At 40.0% G+C, this 14,779-nt stretch overlaps 1 protein-coding gene across 1 annotated transcript; it reads right to left on the reverse strand.

The window, feature by feature from the left end:
- On the reverse strand, positions 1-12,635 carry LOC118835891 (cystatin-A-like; the record flags this gene model as incomplete). Its single annotated transcript, XM_036743184.1, has 4 exons — positions 1-129; positions 2,972-3,073; positions 12,350-12,452; positions 12,589-12,635. Coding segments are annotated over 4 exons (381 nt in total), but the record flags the coding sequence as incomplete, so codon positions are not given.
- Positions 12,636-14,779: the final 2,144 nt, after the last annotated feature.

A 14,779-nucleotide genomic window follows, 5' to 3' on the forward strand; every position in this document is an offset into this window, starting at 1 on the left:
CTAAAAGTACTTCATTTCATCATTCTTGGTTTTGCCAGTCTGGTAGTCCAACAGCTCCAATGACTCATTCTTGCAAGGGAGAGGTTCGAATATTTTCAAATGTGCACATCGGTCACCATCATAATGTACCTGTAAATAAAGAGAAATGGCAAATCAATGGCATGTATTCCAACCCAGTGCCTCTCACATCTCAGGATTACTGTATTAGGTACTATCCAGTATTAGGTAAGTGTTTTGACTAGATAACCTCTGATGTCAATTTTATATTTTTATTCTAACCTCTGAATGAGCCTATTCACGCCTTGAAAACAAAATTATAGCAGGAAGTGACCTGAGAGATCATTTAGTTTTATTTTTAAAGCTAAGGGAATTGAGTTGCACAGAGGGTCAATTCACAAGAATATTCAGATAGGCAGCAATATCATGATACTGTTAGTTCTTAAGATAACAGATTTAAAGCCAGACTTTAGTCCAATTTGCAAATTTTATACTTGAAGAAACTGAGTCCCAGTAAGGTGAGTCACTTGTCCAGGACTTGTAAGTTACTTATAAGGCAACTAGGAGATTCAGTGCATCGAATGATGGGCCTGGAGTTAGGAAGACCTTCAGATATTTCCTGTCTTCCTCAGTTTCCTCAAATGATTGCCTCAATCCCCAGAATGGGAATGACAATACCACCTACCTCATAGGGTTATTGTGAGGATCAAATAAGATAACATTTTTAAAGAGCTTAGTGTAGTGCCTGGCAGAGAGTAGCTGCTAAATAAATACTTGTTCTTAACCCACCCCTCCCCCCACCATTCCCTTCCCTTCTCTTGTCCAAAGCCACAATGTAAGTAGCAGCTGAGCCAGAATATGATCCCAAATCCAGCCTCTTTTCATTACACCATGGCTGACTCTAGTTGTTAAGCACCTGGATTTTTGAATACCTCAACAACTCATTTTTAATAACAGATTCAACTGCTATTTTGAATTTGAACTGTGCTTCTGTTCCAGAGTTTCATTTTTTAAGGGTTTTAATTTTTAAAATGTATGGGGAAAAAATCATGTGTCATACAAAAATGTGGGTTGCCCCTTTTTTGATTTTTACCCAAGCCTCTTTGAAAACACTGTGCCTTTGTGTATCTTGTGCCTTCCATCCAATGCTATGTCCCTTGAGGGATAACCCTATCTGCTCACTGTTCCCATCTGTGGTGTTTTATCTCCCATTCCCCTCCCAAATGGTAGCACTTAGCCCACTGTCTTTAACAAAGTCCTGTCTTTTGTAAAACAGAGAAAATGAAACCAACAAGACTGCTAGGTAGTGCTTTGGATAGCTGAGTCACTGGATAAGTCCCATAACCACTGTAGGCCCCAAATAACTCCCTAGGACTCATCAGCAAAGGCAATAGTTGGGTTCAGATCTGTGTTAGTAGAGAGGGTTCCCAGATGGAGAGAATGCTGGGCCTGGGGTCAAGAAGCCCTCAGACACTTACTGGCAGTGGGACTCTAGGTAAGTCACTTCATCTCATTTTCCTCACCTGGGAAATGTCTCTATCTCATTTGTAAGGATCCAATGAGATAATATTTGTGAAGAGCTTAGCATGTAGTTGGCACTTAATAAATTCTTGTTTCCTGCCTTCCTATGCTGCAGCAGGTGCTCCTGCCTGGCTGACATCTCATAGCATCTCAATACAGCCTTGCTAACTTGGCTGTGGTAATTCTATTCGGCTCTACCTTAGGGACAGAAACATTTGCATCCATCCTATCTACATTTCCTGGGTATCTCTACCACAATCCCCAAAGTAGCCAAGGAGTTCCCAGATGTGTGCCCACAGCAGGCTACATGGGGGGTCCCTAGGGTCATATAATTCTCTCAAAATTATGCTGTAGGGCATAGATGCTGGGTTTGTACCTGGAGAGGGCTCAAATCCTTTGACAGATACTAGTATGACCCTTGGAAAGTCATTTAACCACCTTAGTCCCCAAGCAACTCTGTGGGGCTAATCAACAAAGTCAATGGACAGGTTTAGATCTGTGTTGGGAGAGAGGATTCACAGACCAAGATTTACTGCAATGATTAAAATCCATCATGAATTTGGATAAAAGCCCCCAAATGTGTCTAAGATTTGGAAAAGGAAAAGTGTACTTCAGTAATTTCTGATAAGGTTGTGTTTGAAATCCTGGGCACCAGGGGTGACCTGCTGCCCACATTGTGTGAAGCTCTCATAGAAGACAGGATGCTTACTCTCAAGCAGCATATAATCTAGTTGTTGGATTCAGGCCATAAACACATCAGCCTTGTTTCAGAGACTATGATGACGTGAAAGACCCAGTCCTTTGGGAATTGTCTCACTCTTTTGTCTTACAGTTCCCATGCAGGAACAACTGGGACAATGGATGCTGGAACTTACTCTCCACTTGCAAGCATGTAATTCACAATCATGTGGGTTGACATGTTATTAGAGAAATCATGACAGCAAATGGAATTCTCCCAACAAATAATCATGGGTATGTAAAGTCTATATGTAAATCCTCAGAGTCACAGTCTTAAACATGAGAGCTTCCCGTGACATAAAGATTTCTGTAAATCCTGTCTTGGCCTTACTTCTTTCCAGTTGCCTGGCTACTCAAAGTGAGGGGCTAGGGAGATCCTTTATTGTTCTCTTTTCCTCTCCCTCTCCCTCTCCCTCTTCCCCCCTCCCTCTCATTTCATCATCCATTCTTTGGCTGCCATATCTCTGGTTCAATAGGAGAGCAAAACCCAGTAGGGTTATCAGGTGACAAGAATCTGTTTCCCAAAGTTCCTTTCTCCCTTCTGCCTTTTTCACTTTCTCTCAGTTACCACACTATCATTTTATATTCCCCCTGGGGCAGACACTTTAATTTCTCCAGTGACTCAAAAGGGAAGGAGACAAATATTCCATACTTTCTATATACATCCAAATAGAAAGAGAACTGAGTAGAATTCAATGACTTGTTGAACACTGACCTTTACATAATACACGCTCCCAGCAACCACTTGCCTTCTGTAATTTACAGCCTCAAAGCAGTCATATTTTTCGTTGCACTTTTTTTCAAACTGTGGCTTTACCTAAAGAAAAGAGAGAAGGGTAAGGAATTTAGTGGTTATCTGAAAGTAGTACCAGGTTTGGTTTCCTCAGTGGCCAGTGCAGCACTGACAACTATGGAAACTTGAGTCGAACTTTTTTCTCCCCCGTCCCCACTCCTTAAACAATTAATAATTGATTTTTACAAAAATCTAGTGTTTGTCTATTGTGCCTGAGGCCCTGTGCTAGTTGCTGAGGATTAAAACAAAACAAAACAAAACCCACAAGCAGCCCTGCTCCCAAGGATCTTACATTCTACTGGAATGAATACAATATTTACCCAAATTCGTAAATACCAAATACATAAAAATAATTTGAAATAGGATGAATCAATTACAGCAGCAATTACTTCCTGCAAACGAGGAATAAATGATTGATAGATTGATTGACCTCTTAAGTAATGGGTGGCTAGTGCTCCCTCAGAGGCTGTAATGCACTTCTTCTGGGAAGGATTCTACAAATCTCTGAGGTGCTAAGGAGGCTAACATAGAGTCTCAGAATCTTAGTTAGAAGATGCCTCAGTGACTAATCTATGCACAATCCTACCAATAACAGAAAAACCACCCCCAATATATGACATATGTAATGAGGTGAAGCACAATGTGGTGCAGTGGACAGAGTGCTGGATTTGTATCCACTGGACCTGAGTTCAAGTCCTGACTCTGTCATTACCTGTGTCACCTTGAATAAGTTCCTTCATTTCTGTGGACCTCAGTTTCCTTGTTCATAAAATAAGGGGATGTGACTAGACCACTATGCTCTCTTCCAGCTTTAACATCTATGATCCCATGATCATCCAGCCTTTGTTCAAAGACTCCCAGTGAGGAGGCACAGTGGCACAGTGAAGAATGCTACCTTTGGAGTCAGAGGACCTGGATTCCAATCCTGCCTCTGATCCTGACCACATGTGACCTTGTGCAAGTCCCTGGAGGACTCAGTCACCTCATGTGTAAAATGAGGAGGTTGGACTAAATGGCCTCTGAGGTCCCTTCCAACTCTAGATTCATGATTCCATGACTTTCTCATTCCACTTTTAGATAACTCTAGTTTTTAGAAAGTTTTTCTTTATTTCAAGCTTAAATTTGCTTCTTTTCAATTTCTACCCATTGCTACTGGTTCTGTCTTCTGAGGCCAAAGAGATCAAATCTCATCCCTCGCTGTCCCTTCAAGTACATGAAGACATCTCTCCTGGTTCCAGAGAGTTTTTCCATGCTAATCAACCACTCAACCCACATTTATTAAACACCTACTATGTGTTTAGGCACTGTGCTTTATCCTGTGGGTAAAAAGACAATTATCCCTCTGTTAAACCAGGAGAAGAAAAAGACTTATTTTGGGGCCCAAATTTCAGGTGCAGAATTAGTTGCCTAGAAATCAACATCATCTCATACTTCTTGTGTTCAGTCTTTTCAGTGGTGTCCGACCCTTCATGACCCCATTCAGGTTCTTTTGTTGTTTTGTTTTGTTTTTTTGAAGATACTGGAGTGGTTTGTGGTTTCCTTCTCTAGCTTATTTTACACATGAGAAAAGTGAGGTAAACAGGGTTAAGTGGCTTGCCCAGGGTGACACAACTAGTAGGTGTCTGAGGCCAGATTTGAAATCAGGAAGAGTTTTCCTGGCTCCAGGTTCTGTCCACTGTGCCACCTAGCTGCTCTAAATTTACAAAGCACTTTATTTACATTAACTCTGTTAACACTGTCCTCAACCTAGAATTCAATAAATCAAGAGGCATCTTGATTGGAAAAGAAAAGAATTTACTTAGCATCAGCTTATGGGTAGCAGGGTAGGTACGTGTTGCAGTAGATAGAGCATTGGGCTTGGAATCAAATCCTGCCTCAGACATTTACTTCTCTTGTTAGGAAAGTTTGTCTATGAAAAGTTAAAAGCAGCCTGAGCATGGGACCAGGCCCATGCAATATGCATTCCTTTGATACGATAAAAAAACTCCTTTGCTACATTTTTCCTGAACCCATCTAGTTTCTTTAGGGTGAAACTCTAATGAAGATTTTTCTTTCAGCACTATGCAGGTTGGTTAGAAGGCTTTTGTTTTGTTTTTCCAATGAAGGTCAGTAGATGAAGGTGAAAAAATAGATTTTTTTCATTGAAACAAACCTAAGTGAAAAACATTTCTCAGCAAGCAAGAGTCAGGGAAGCAACAAGAGAACCCTTTTTTCCCAGCTTCCCCCATACCATATAATGGATTATCAGACTTAACATCTTTAACATCTTAACAACCCTAAATGCACCCTGAACCCTATGCTTCCCAGGATTGCCTCACTTACCCTAACCCTTCAGGCAGTGGTCAAATTGTCAGGTTCTAACTTCTCACCTAATCTGTGATCTCTTATACAAGCACACAGTCTTGGATTTCCCAGTAGTTGTTCCTGTCAATAACTTCTTGCAGAAAGACAGGGGCTTATAAGAATCAAAAGAAAGGTATAAGGCTATCCTTCAATCATATATAGTTTTGTCAGTGTGGGTATGTCCTCTGCCTGGCTAGATTACAAATACTCCATAGATGGTCTTCATGAGTGGCTGTGGCCAATATACACGCATTACCTAGTTGGTTCACCATTTTTCTTATGATGGTCCTTTCATAACTAATCTAGGCTGGTCCTTGGTCCAAAGGCATACAATTTGTCATGAGGCCTTTCTGTCTAGGTAAGGCCTGCTAGAGCTTATGCTCCATTGACATAGTTTTGGAGAGCTTAGGATCACCTCCACAATAAGATAAAATATTGGAACAGGACTTCCATGGTTTACACCTAACTGTTATGAGAAGTCTTAATAGAGAAGTAATATGCATCCTTGGTCTTCACAGAAATAGGAATGGAACTAACTTTCTCTTTTGTTTGTTTGGGTTTTTTTAGATTAATTTATTTATTTTTAGTTTTCAACATTTAGTTCCACAAGATTTTGATTTATAAATTTTCTCCCCATCTCTTCCCTACCCCCACCCCAAGATGGCATGCATTCTGATTATCCCTATCCTCAGTTTGCCCTTCCTTCTATTATCCCACTCTCTCCCCCTTATCCCCTTCCTCCTTGCTTTCTTGTAGGTCAAGATTTCTATAACCCATTGCCTGTATATCTTCTTTCCCAGTTGCATGTAAAAAACAATTTTTAACATTTGTTTTTAGAACTTTAAGTTCCAAATTCTCTCTCTTCTTCTCTCCCCTCCCACCTTCATTGAGAAGGCAAGCAATTCAATATAGTTTATACATGTGTCGTTATGCAAATCACTTCCATAATAGTCATGTTTTGGAAGACTATTTCCCACCATCCTTTCCTACCCTCGCCCCATTTATTCAGTTTTCTCTCTGTCCCTTCTCAAAAGTGTGTGTTTCTGACTACCCCCTCCCCCAGTCTGCCCTCTCTTATATCATCCCACCCTCTTATCCCTTTCTCCCCTACTTTAATGTAGGGTAAGATATCCAGTTGAGTATATATGTTATTCCCTCCTTAAGCCAAATCCTATGAGAGTAAAGTTCACTCATTCCCTTTCATCTCCCCCCTCTTCCCTTCCATGATAACAGCTTTTTCTTTCCTCTTTTATGTGTGACAATTTATCATACTCTATCTCTCCTTTTCTCCTTCCCCCAACATATTCCTCTTTCACCCCTTAATTTTTTTTTAGATATCATCCATTCATATTCAACTCACCCTGTGCCTGCTGTCTATATACGTATATATTCCCTTCAACTACCCTAACACTGAGAAAGGTCTCATGAGTTACACATAACATCTTTCCATATAGGAATGTAAACAGTTCAACTTTAATAAGTCTCTTATGATTTCTCTTTCCTTTTTTTCCCCTTTTCATGCTTCTCTTGATTCTTGTATTTGAAACTCAGATTTTCTATTCAGCTCTGGTCTTCTCATCAAGAATGCTTGAAAGTCCTCTATTTCATTGAAAATCCATTTTTCCCCTGAAGTATTATACTCAGTTTTGCTGGGTAGGTGATTCTTGGTTTTCATCCTAGCTCCTTTGACCTCTGGAATATCATATTCTAAGCCTTTTGATACCTTAATGTAGAAACTGCTAGATCTTGTGTTATCCTGATTGTGTTTCCACAATACTCAAATTGTTTCTTTCTGGCTGTTTGCAATATATTCTCCTTGACTTAGGAACTCTGGAATTTGGCTACAATATTCCTAAGAGTTTTCCTTTTGGGATCTTTTTCAAAAGGTGATCAGTGGATTCTTTCAATTTCTATTTTACCCTCTGGTTCTAGAATATCAAGACAGTTTTCCTTGATAATTTCTTGAAAGATGATATCTAGACTCTTTTTCTGAATGTCATGGCTTTTGGGTAGTCCAATAATTTTTAAATTATCTCTCCTGGATCTATTCTCCAGGTCAGTGGTTTTTCCAATGAGATATTTCACATTGTTTTCCATTTTTTAATTCTTTTGGTTCTGTTTTATAATTTCTTGATTTCTCGTAAAGTTATTAGCTTCAATTTGCTCCATTCTAATTTTTAAGGAATTATTTTCTTCAGTGAGCTTTTGGACCTCCTTTTCCATTTGGTCAACTGTGTTTTTTAAGGCATTCTTCTCCTCATTGGCTTTTTGGACCTCTTTTGCCATTTGGGTTAGTTTGTTTTCTTTTTTTAAGGTGTCATTTTCTTCAGTATTTTTTGGATCTCCTTTAGCAAGCTGTTGGTTTATTTTTCATGATTTCCTTGTATCACTCTCATTTCTCTTCCCAATTTTTCCTCTGCTTCTCTTACTTGATTTTCCAAATCCTTTTTGAGCTCTTCCATGGCCTGATACCAATTAATATTTTTGTTGGAGGCTTTTGATGTAGCATCTTTAACTTCGTTGTCTTCTTCTGGATGTTGTGTTTTGATCTTCTTTGTCACCGAAGTAAGTCTGAGATTTGTTACACTGTCTGCTCATTTTCCCAGCCATTTACTTGACTTTTGAGCACTTTGTCAAGGTATGACTTTGCTTCCAGAGTGGAGAATACTCTGTCCCAAGCTTCAAGAGTTTTGTGTAGCTGTTTTCTGAGCTACTTGTAGGCATGTGTAAATTTTCAGTTCTTCTGAGGTGGTATGGTCCAAGGAGAGGTGTTTACCCCTCTTCTGGCCTGTGCTCTCTTCTATGAGTAATCTCAAGCACTCTTTTCTGCCTTGGAACTGCCAGGACTCCCTCTCCACAGTCATGACAAGCTCTGCCACACCAGCTCTCCTCCTCCCCAGGACCTCCAACTAGGACTGTGACCCAGATCCAAGCAGGGCAAAACAGGAGAATACTGCCTCCATGCCAGCAAAGAGATCCCTGCACTCCTGCTCTGATCAGCCACTTGATCCCTCCTCCATCTATGGACCTGGAGCTCAGGAAGCAGCCGCTGCTGCCACAGCAGCCACCACCACTACCGTGGCTGCTGTTGCCACCTCCACTGCCCCAGGGGTTAGGGCTGGACCATGCCCTTCTCTCACCCAGGTCCAACAGAGTTTTTCTACTGACCTGCTAAGTTGTCTTTGGTGTTTGTGGGTTGAGAAGTCTGGAAACCTCCCGAGCTGCCAGTGACTTAGTGCTCTGAGGCCTGTTCCACCAAGTCTGCTCCAGCCTGTTCTGTGCCAGCACTGCCCACCCTGGGCTGCGCTCCCTTCCCAGCCCTGTGTGATAGACCCTTCCCGTGGATCTTCCAGGCTTTCTTGGTCTAGGAACTTGTTTCACTCTGTCATTTTGTGGGTTCTGTAGCTCTAGAATTTGTTTAGAGTCATTTTTACAGGAGTTTTGAGGGATTTTGAGGAGCTCAAGCAAGTCCCTGCTTTTACTGTGCCATCTTGGATTGATTCTTGGAGCTAACTTTCATAAACATAAATGCCTTGTTCTCCTCTGTAAATGAGTGTTCTCTGCCTCATTTCTTGTTTAGCCTTAATCACTCCATAACTGTTGACTCAGTCAAAATGAGACTTGTTTAATACCTTAGTTTGAAAAGACCATGGTCTCCCACTGCATCCTAGGCCATGTCTAGTCATCCTGAGCTTATTTCTTGCCATTGGACCCAGATAGCTCCAGAGGAGAAAGTGAGGCTGGTGGCTTTGCACAGCCCTCCTTCACTTAAATCCAATCCACTTACACATCATGACATCACCTCCCTGATGCCATGGTCCTCTTAGAAAACCAAGGACAAACAACAACAACAAATGAGTGTGTTAGTATCTGCACTCAAAAATAGAGGGGTAGAGTAGAATGAGCTCTACCTCTGGTGTTGGGGACTCTGTTTCAAGTTCCACCTCAGACCTTCACTTCCTGCATATCAAGGGCTGAGTCATCTCTCTTGACCTCAGTTACATCGTTATCAGTTATGTGAGGGGTTGGACTAGATCACTTCTGATGGACCTCCTAGTTCTAGGGGTTCTAAACCCAAGGAACTTAGGTAGACCTTCAAGGAAGCTGTGGATAGATTTAGGGGTCCATGAACTTAGACATGAAAAAATTATATCCTTATTTTCACTAAATTTTTTAAAGTAGAATCACTTTTTTGTCATGCATTTAAAAGCGTTGTCCAGGAAAGGGGTCCTTAAATTTCACCAAACTGTCAATGAGACACAAAAAGGCAGAGTACCACTGGTCTAGCTCTATGATCCTGTGATCCTATGATGACCTTACAAAGTTGTAGAAAATCACAGAAGCAGCAATTTTAGAGATGGATTGGACATCAGTGGCCATCTAGTCCACCCATACCTTAAAGCAATCCCCAATATAACATGCCTGGCACATGATCATCCCACTTCTACTTGAAAGGCAAAAGGAGAGCATCGCCAACTCCACCTCTGTCCATTCTGCTTCTGAACAGCTCTAATAGTTAATTGACCCTATGCGCAACTTACACACATCATTCTTGACTTTGCCCTTTGGGTCCAAGCAGAAGAAGTCTAACAGTTCTTCCAAATGGTAGGCTTTCAAATGTTGTTGTTGTTGGGCACTTCCAGTTGTGTCCAACTCTTTGTGACCCTATTTGAGGTTTCCTTGGTAAAGATACTGGAGTGGTTTGCCATTTCCTTCTCCAGTTCATTTTACAGATGAGAAAACTGAGGTAAACAAGATTAAATGACTTGCCTAGGGTCACACAGCTAGTAAGCGTCTGAGGCCAGATTTGAACTCAGGAAGTTGCATCTCCTTTACTCCAGGCCCTGCACTCTAGTTGCTGCTTTCATATTCTTGAAGGTAGATATTTAGTTCCCCCTCAAACTTTTCTACACCATCCTAAACACCCCCTGGCCCTTCAGTGGATCCTTGTATGACATGGACTTGAAGCCCTTTACTATGTTTATTACCCTTGTTTGGACACTTTTCAGTCCATCAATGTATTTCATAAACTAAGACAGAACAACAAAACGCTTATCATTTTGGTCACAAAGATTAGAATTGTCATCACCAGAATATGTTTTATTGCTTGGAAAGTGTCTGTATATGTTGACTTATTAGTCAGAGACCATCAGGGTCTCTTTTGCAACATGGTTTTGTTCTATATCTTTTTGACCTTAACAAACAAGTTTGTTGCAATGGTTTCTAAATGACATTCATTTCATTGTTAATAATCCTATGCCAGACCTGCAGAACTTGGCAGTAGGTAGGGGCCAAAATTAAAATAGACTAAACTTCTTTGGGCCCCACGTTGGTTAGACTAGAGACAGATTAATTAACAATGGTGGGTTACAATGGGCAATGTGACAAACAGGGGAGTGCTCAGTGGTAATCCTAACTTTTTTGTGGTGTGCCCAAAATCCTTTGGCTAGAGACAAGTGGTCTCAGCCTATCTCTTGTGCAGGCCTATGCTATAATTTAGTTACCCAATAAAATTAAAAAGTGTCCTCAGAATCTTAGTTGATAATCATAGATTCAAAGAATGTTAGCACTGGAAGGCCCTTAGGGATCCCTTTTCTAACCTTTGCATTTTGGTCTAGATGCTGGCTTTAAAATGTTAAGTGTTACATAATTAAAAAGAAGGTCTGAACAGGAGCAAAAACTTATTCCTTTCTATACTGTTTATATCTTCCCCTTCACAAAGCCATTATTTACTTTCTTTATTTCCTTGAGAATATATTTTTCGTCTGATAAATCAATGATAAATGATAAATCACTGATAAATCAACGATTTCTTAGTGGCGTCATTAGTACACCTAGATTTCATAAGGTCCAGAAAACTGCAAATTCATTTGCCAATAATAAGTGGAATTTCCCACATTTTCTGTAATTTCTGCTTGCCAAATACAGCCATTCTGAATGTTACCTTCGGTAACTAGAGAAGCACATATTTTTATTTTTAAAATGGAAGCCTTTCGTTTTTATATCACCTTTACTTCCAGATCTGTCCTTCTTCTCTCCCCTCCCTACTGAAACATGCTTTGCAGTAAAGGTTTTTTTTTTAAAGAGAAAAAAAGAGCTGTTTAACAAAAACCAACCAAACACGTCTGACAGGTTGGTAACATTCCAAAGAAATAATCCCTCACCTCTTCAAAAAAGACCTCCCATATCTCTTCTCTGGGGCCAGGTTTGGTCATTACAATTTATATTATGTTATAAAATAGTTTATATATTACATATTTATATATAATTTATAATATTTAAGGTTTTTTGTCTTTTCTTTTTCACATTGTAGAATCATAAATCTAGACCTGGAAAGGAGCATCAGGGACGAATGACCCCAGTCCCCTTATATTATATTTGGGAAAACTGGGGCCCAAGGGGATGAAGTGAGTTGCCAAAGATCATGCTGATAGTAAGAGTCAGAGGGTAGGATTTGAACCCACTTATTCTGAGTTCTAATTCAGTGCTCCTGTCACTGTACCAGAGTCACAATGTTGTAGCCATTGTCTATCTTCTTTTTTCAGTTTCTGCTTACTTTGCATCATCTCATATAAGTCTTCCCTTGCTTCTTTAAATTCTTCATACTCATCATTTCTTATGGCACAGGAATGTTCTATTTCATTAATGTACCACATTTTTTTAGCCATTCCCCAAACCAATGACCATCTAACTGTTTCTAATTCTGTGCTACCACAGAAAATGCTACAATGGATAAACTAGTGAACGAGAACACCACAGAGATGATAAACAAACCTAAAAACTATTTGTTTGAAAAGATTAATATGATTGACAAACTTTGAGAGAGAGAGAGAGAAAGAGAGAGAGAGAGAGAGAGAGAGAGAGAGAGAGAGAGAGAGAGAGAGAGAGAGAATGGTTATCAAGTTACCGGAACCCACTATTTTCAATAAGATCCTTTCACAGAATGCACCACCTCACCTCATCAACTATCTTCTGAATTTCTGGAGTTGCAGGTTTAGTTTCACCTAAGCCTCCAAACACCATTTTGGTGGTGGTTGTTTTGCACAAAGAGAATCTGGAACTGAAATGATGAAATGATAAGGTCAGTCATCCTGACTCCACTTTTAAAGGGAGGCAGGCTTTTCCCGCATCCAATGAATGGGAGGGTACGTTACAAAGCACCGCCTTCTTGGCTGTAGAAATGACTCATTGCTCACCTGTTATCATGTGTTAATTCATGAACATCAATGCAAAGTATTGTCATATAATAACATAATTAGATGCCCCCCCAAAGCCCTCTTTTAAAGTGGGCAAGGAGAAGCAACCATCTATTCTCTGAGTGAATGGTTCATTCCAGGGAAGACTTCCCAAAAACACTAATTAAACTAAAGGTGAATGTCTATTTTGTGGTGAAAGTTAATACCCCAAATTTCCAAATACTTTTTTCCAGTTATACTTGTTCATTTTTAATAATGATTAATTCTCACTCCTTTCCTCCAGAATAAGGGGACTCTTTGACCATAGTGTTCCTCTAAAATGCTGATAGTCTATGAAGTTATGGAGGAATCACCTTTATTCTACAGCTTTTTTGGTGGGCTTCATTGTCCAGTATTTAATTTGCTCACCAGGCAGAGCTGGTCTTTCCACATACATGAAGGTATGTGGAAATTCCTCCACGGCAAGAACTGTAACTCGGACTTTGGATCTATCCTCTAGCACCCAGCATGGTGCTTAGCATATAGCAGTAACTTGATTGACTTTGAATCTATTATTCAATAATTTTAATAAATCAATATAAATTTATTAAGCACCTACTATGTGCCAGATATTTTGCTAGGGACTGGGGAAACAGAAAAATGGAGGAGATAAGTGCATATATAAAGAGAATAAATTCAAATAAAACCAAAGTAGTTAAACACAAAGCAGCTTGGTTGGAGGGCATCAGAAGTAGGGAGGATCTGGAAAGACTTCATGTAGAAGGTGGAAGAATTCTCTGAAAGGGGTGTGAAGGAGCAGGGAACAGGAAGAGGGGACAACCAATGTATAGGCAGGCGCAAAGATGAGGAATGGGATGGCACATAAAGAGAACAGTGATAGGCCAGATTGATTGGAGTGTCAAGTGTATGGAAGATTATATGCAATAAACCTGGACAGGTAGGCTAGAGACAGATGGTAATGAGCTTTAAAAATTAGAGAAGTTTGTAAATGATCCTAAAACCAAGAGGGAGCCCTTGGGAAAATGCCTTTGTTGCAGTTTCATGGTGTGTTGTGGCAGCACCATCTTAAAGAATTCAGAGTCAGACCACCTCTAATCCAAGTACAAGCATTTATTGAGGATTGACACCCCTCAGCAGATGAACCAGCAGCTTCAGAGAAAGCAAGATGGATTTTTATAGGGTTGAGATGCAATTGTATAACAGGAATTATGAATATTAAAAAGGTACAAGGAACTTGTCAAGGGATTAGGCAATAGGGGAAGGGTCCCTTCCGTAGTTCAATGGTCAAACATCCTGGTCATGCTGCCTTCTGATTGACTAGCTATTGTGGTCCTGTCTGGTCAAGATGGATAGTTAGGTATTGTGGTACTGTCTTGGGCTAAATGGATGATGTGATTGTGGGTGTATTCAAGATCACACCTGTTCAAATATGTGAATTGGATCTGGGGGCAGTTGCTGTATTGGGTCTTGGGGCTTGTGGTGTGGTTAAAGCCAGCTTGTGTGGCTAAGTCAGAATGTGCCTGCTCTTCAGTGGGCCCATAAGGAAGTCAGAATATTAGGCCTGGGAGTGGCTTTGTTAGGATTCCATCACCTTTGTCTGGCAAATAATTCTTCCATTTTTAAAAGCTTGGATTTCTTAAATGAATGTGCCTGCCTGGTTATTTTTAAAAATAATTTATTATTTTTATTTTTCAAGTAACAAGAATTCAAAAAAAATTTTAGTCTATCCCCATTGCTACTCCCTTCCCCATTCATCAAATTTAAAAAAGAAAAGTACATCTCTCAAAACACAACTACATTGTCCTCCAAAGCAAATTCCCACATTAGTTCTGTTTGTAAATGTATGTCTCTTTCTACATCTTAAGTTCATCTTCTCTCTCTCAGAAGTTGAATGGCATGTTTCTTCTTGATTCTTTTGTACTCATGGTTCACCATTATATTGTGTTGATGAAAATTCTGAAGTCTTTCCTGGTTCTTTTTCTCTGTAATTTTGTTATCATTGTATAAATATTCTCTTGGTTATACTCACTTCTCTCTGCATCAGTTCATAAAAGTCTTCCCAGTTTCCTCTGAAATCATCAGTTCCATCATTTCTTGCAGCAGAATAATATTCCACTTCATTCATATGCCACAGTTCATTTAGCCATTCTCCAATAGAATCCCCCATTAGTTTCCAATTTTTGGTTACCAT

Source organism: Trichosurus vulpecula, chromosome 2, assembly GCF_011100635.1.
Source record: "Trichosurus vulpecula isolate mTriVul1 chromosome 2, mTriVul1.pri, whole genome shotgun sequence".
Taxonomy (NCBI): domain Eukaryota; kingdom Metazoa; phylum Chordata; class Mammalia; order Diprotodontia; family Phalangeridae; genus Trichosurus; species Trichosurus vulpecula.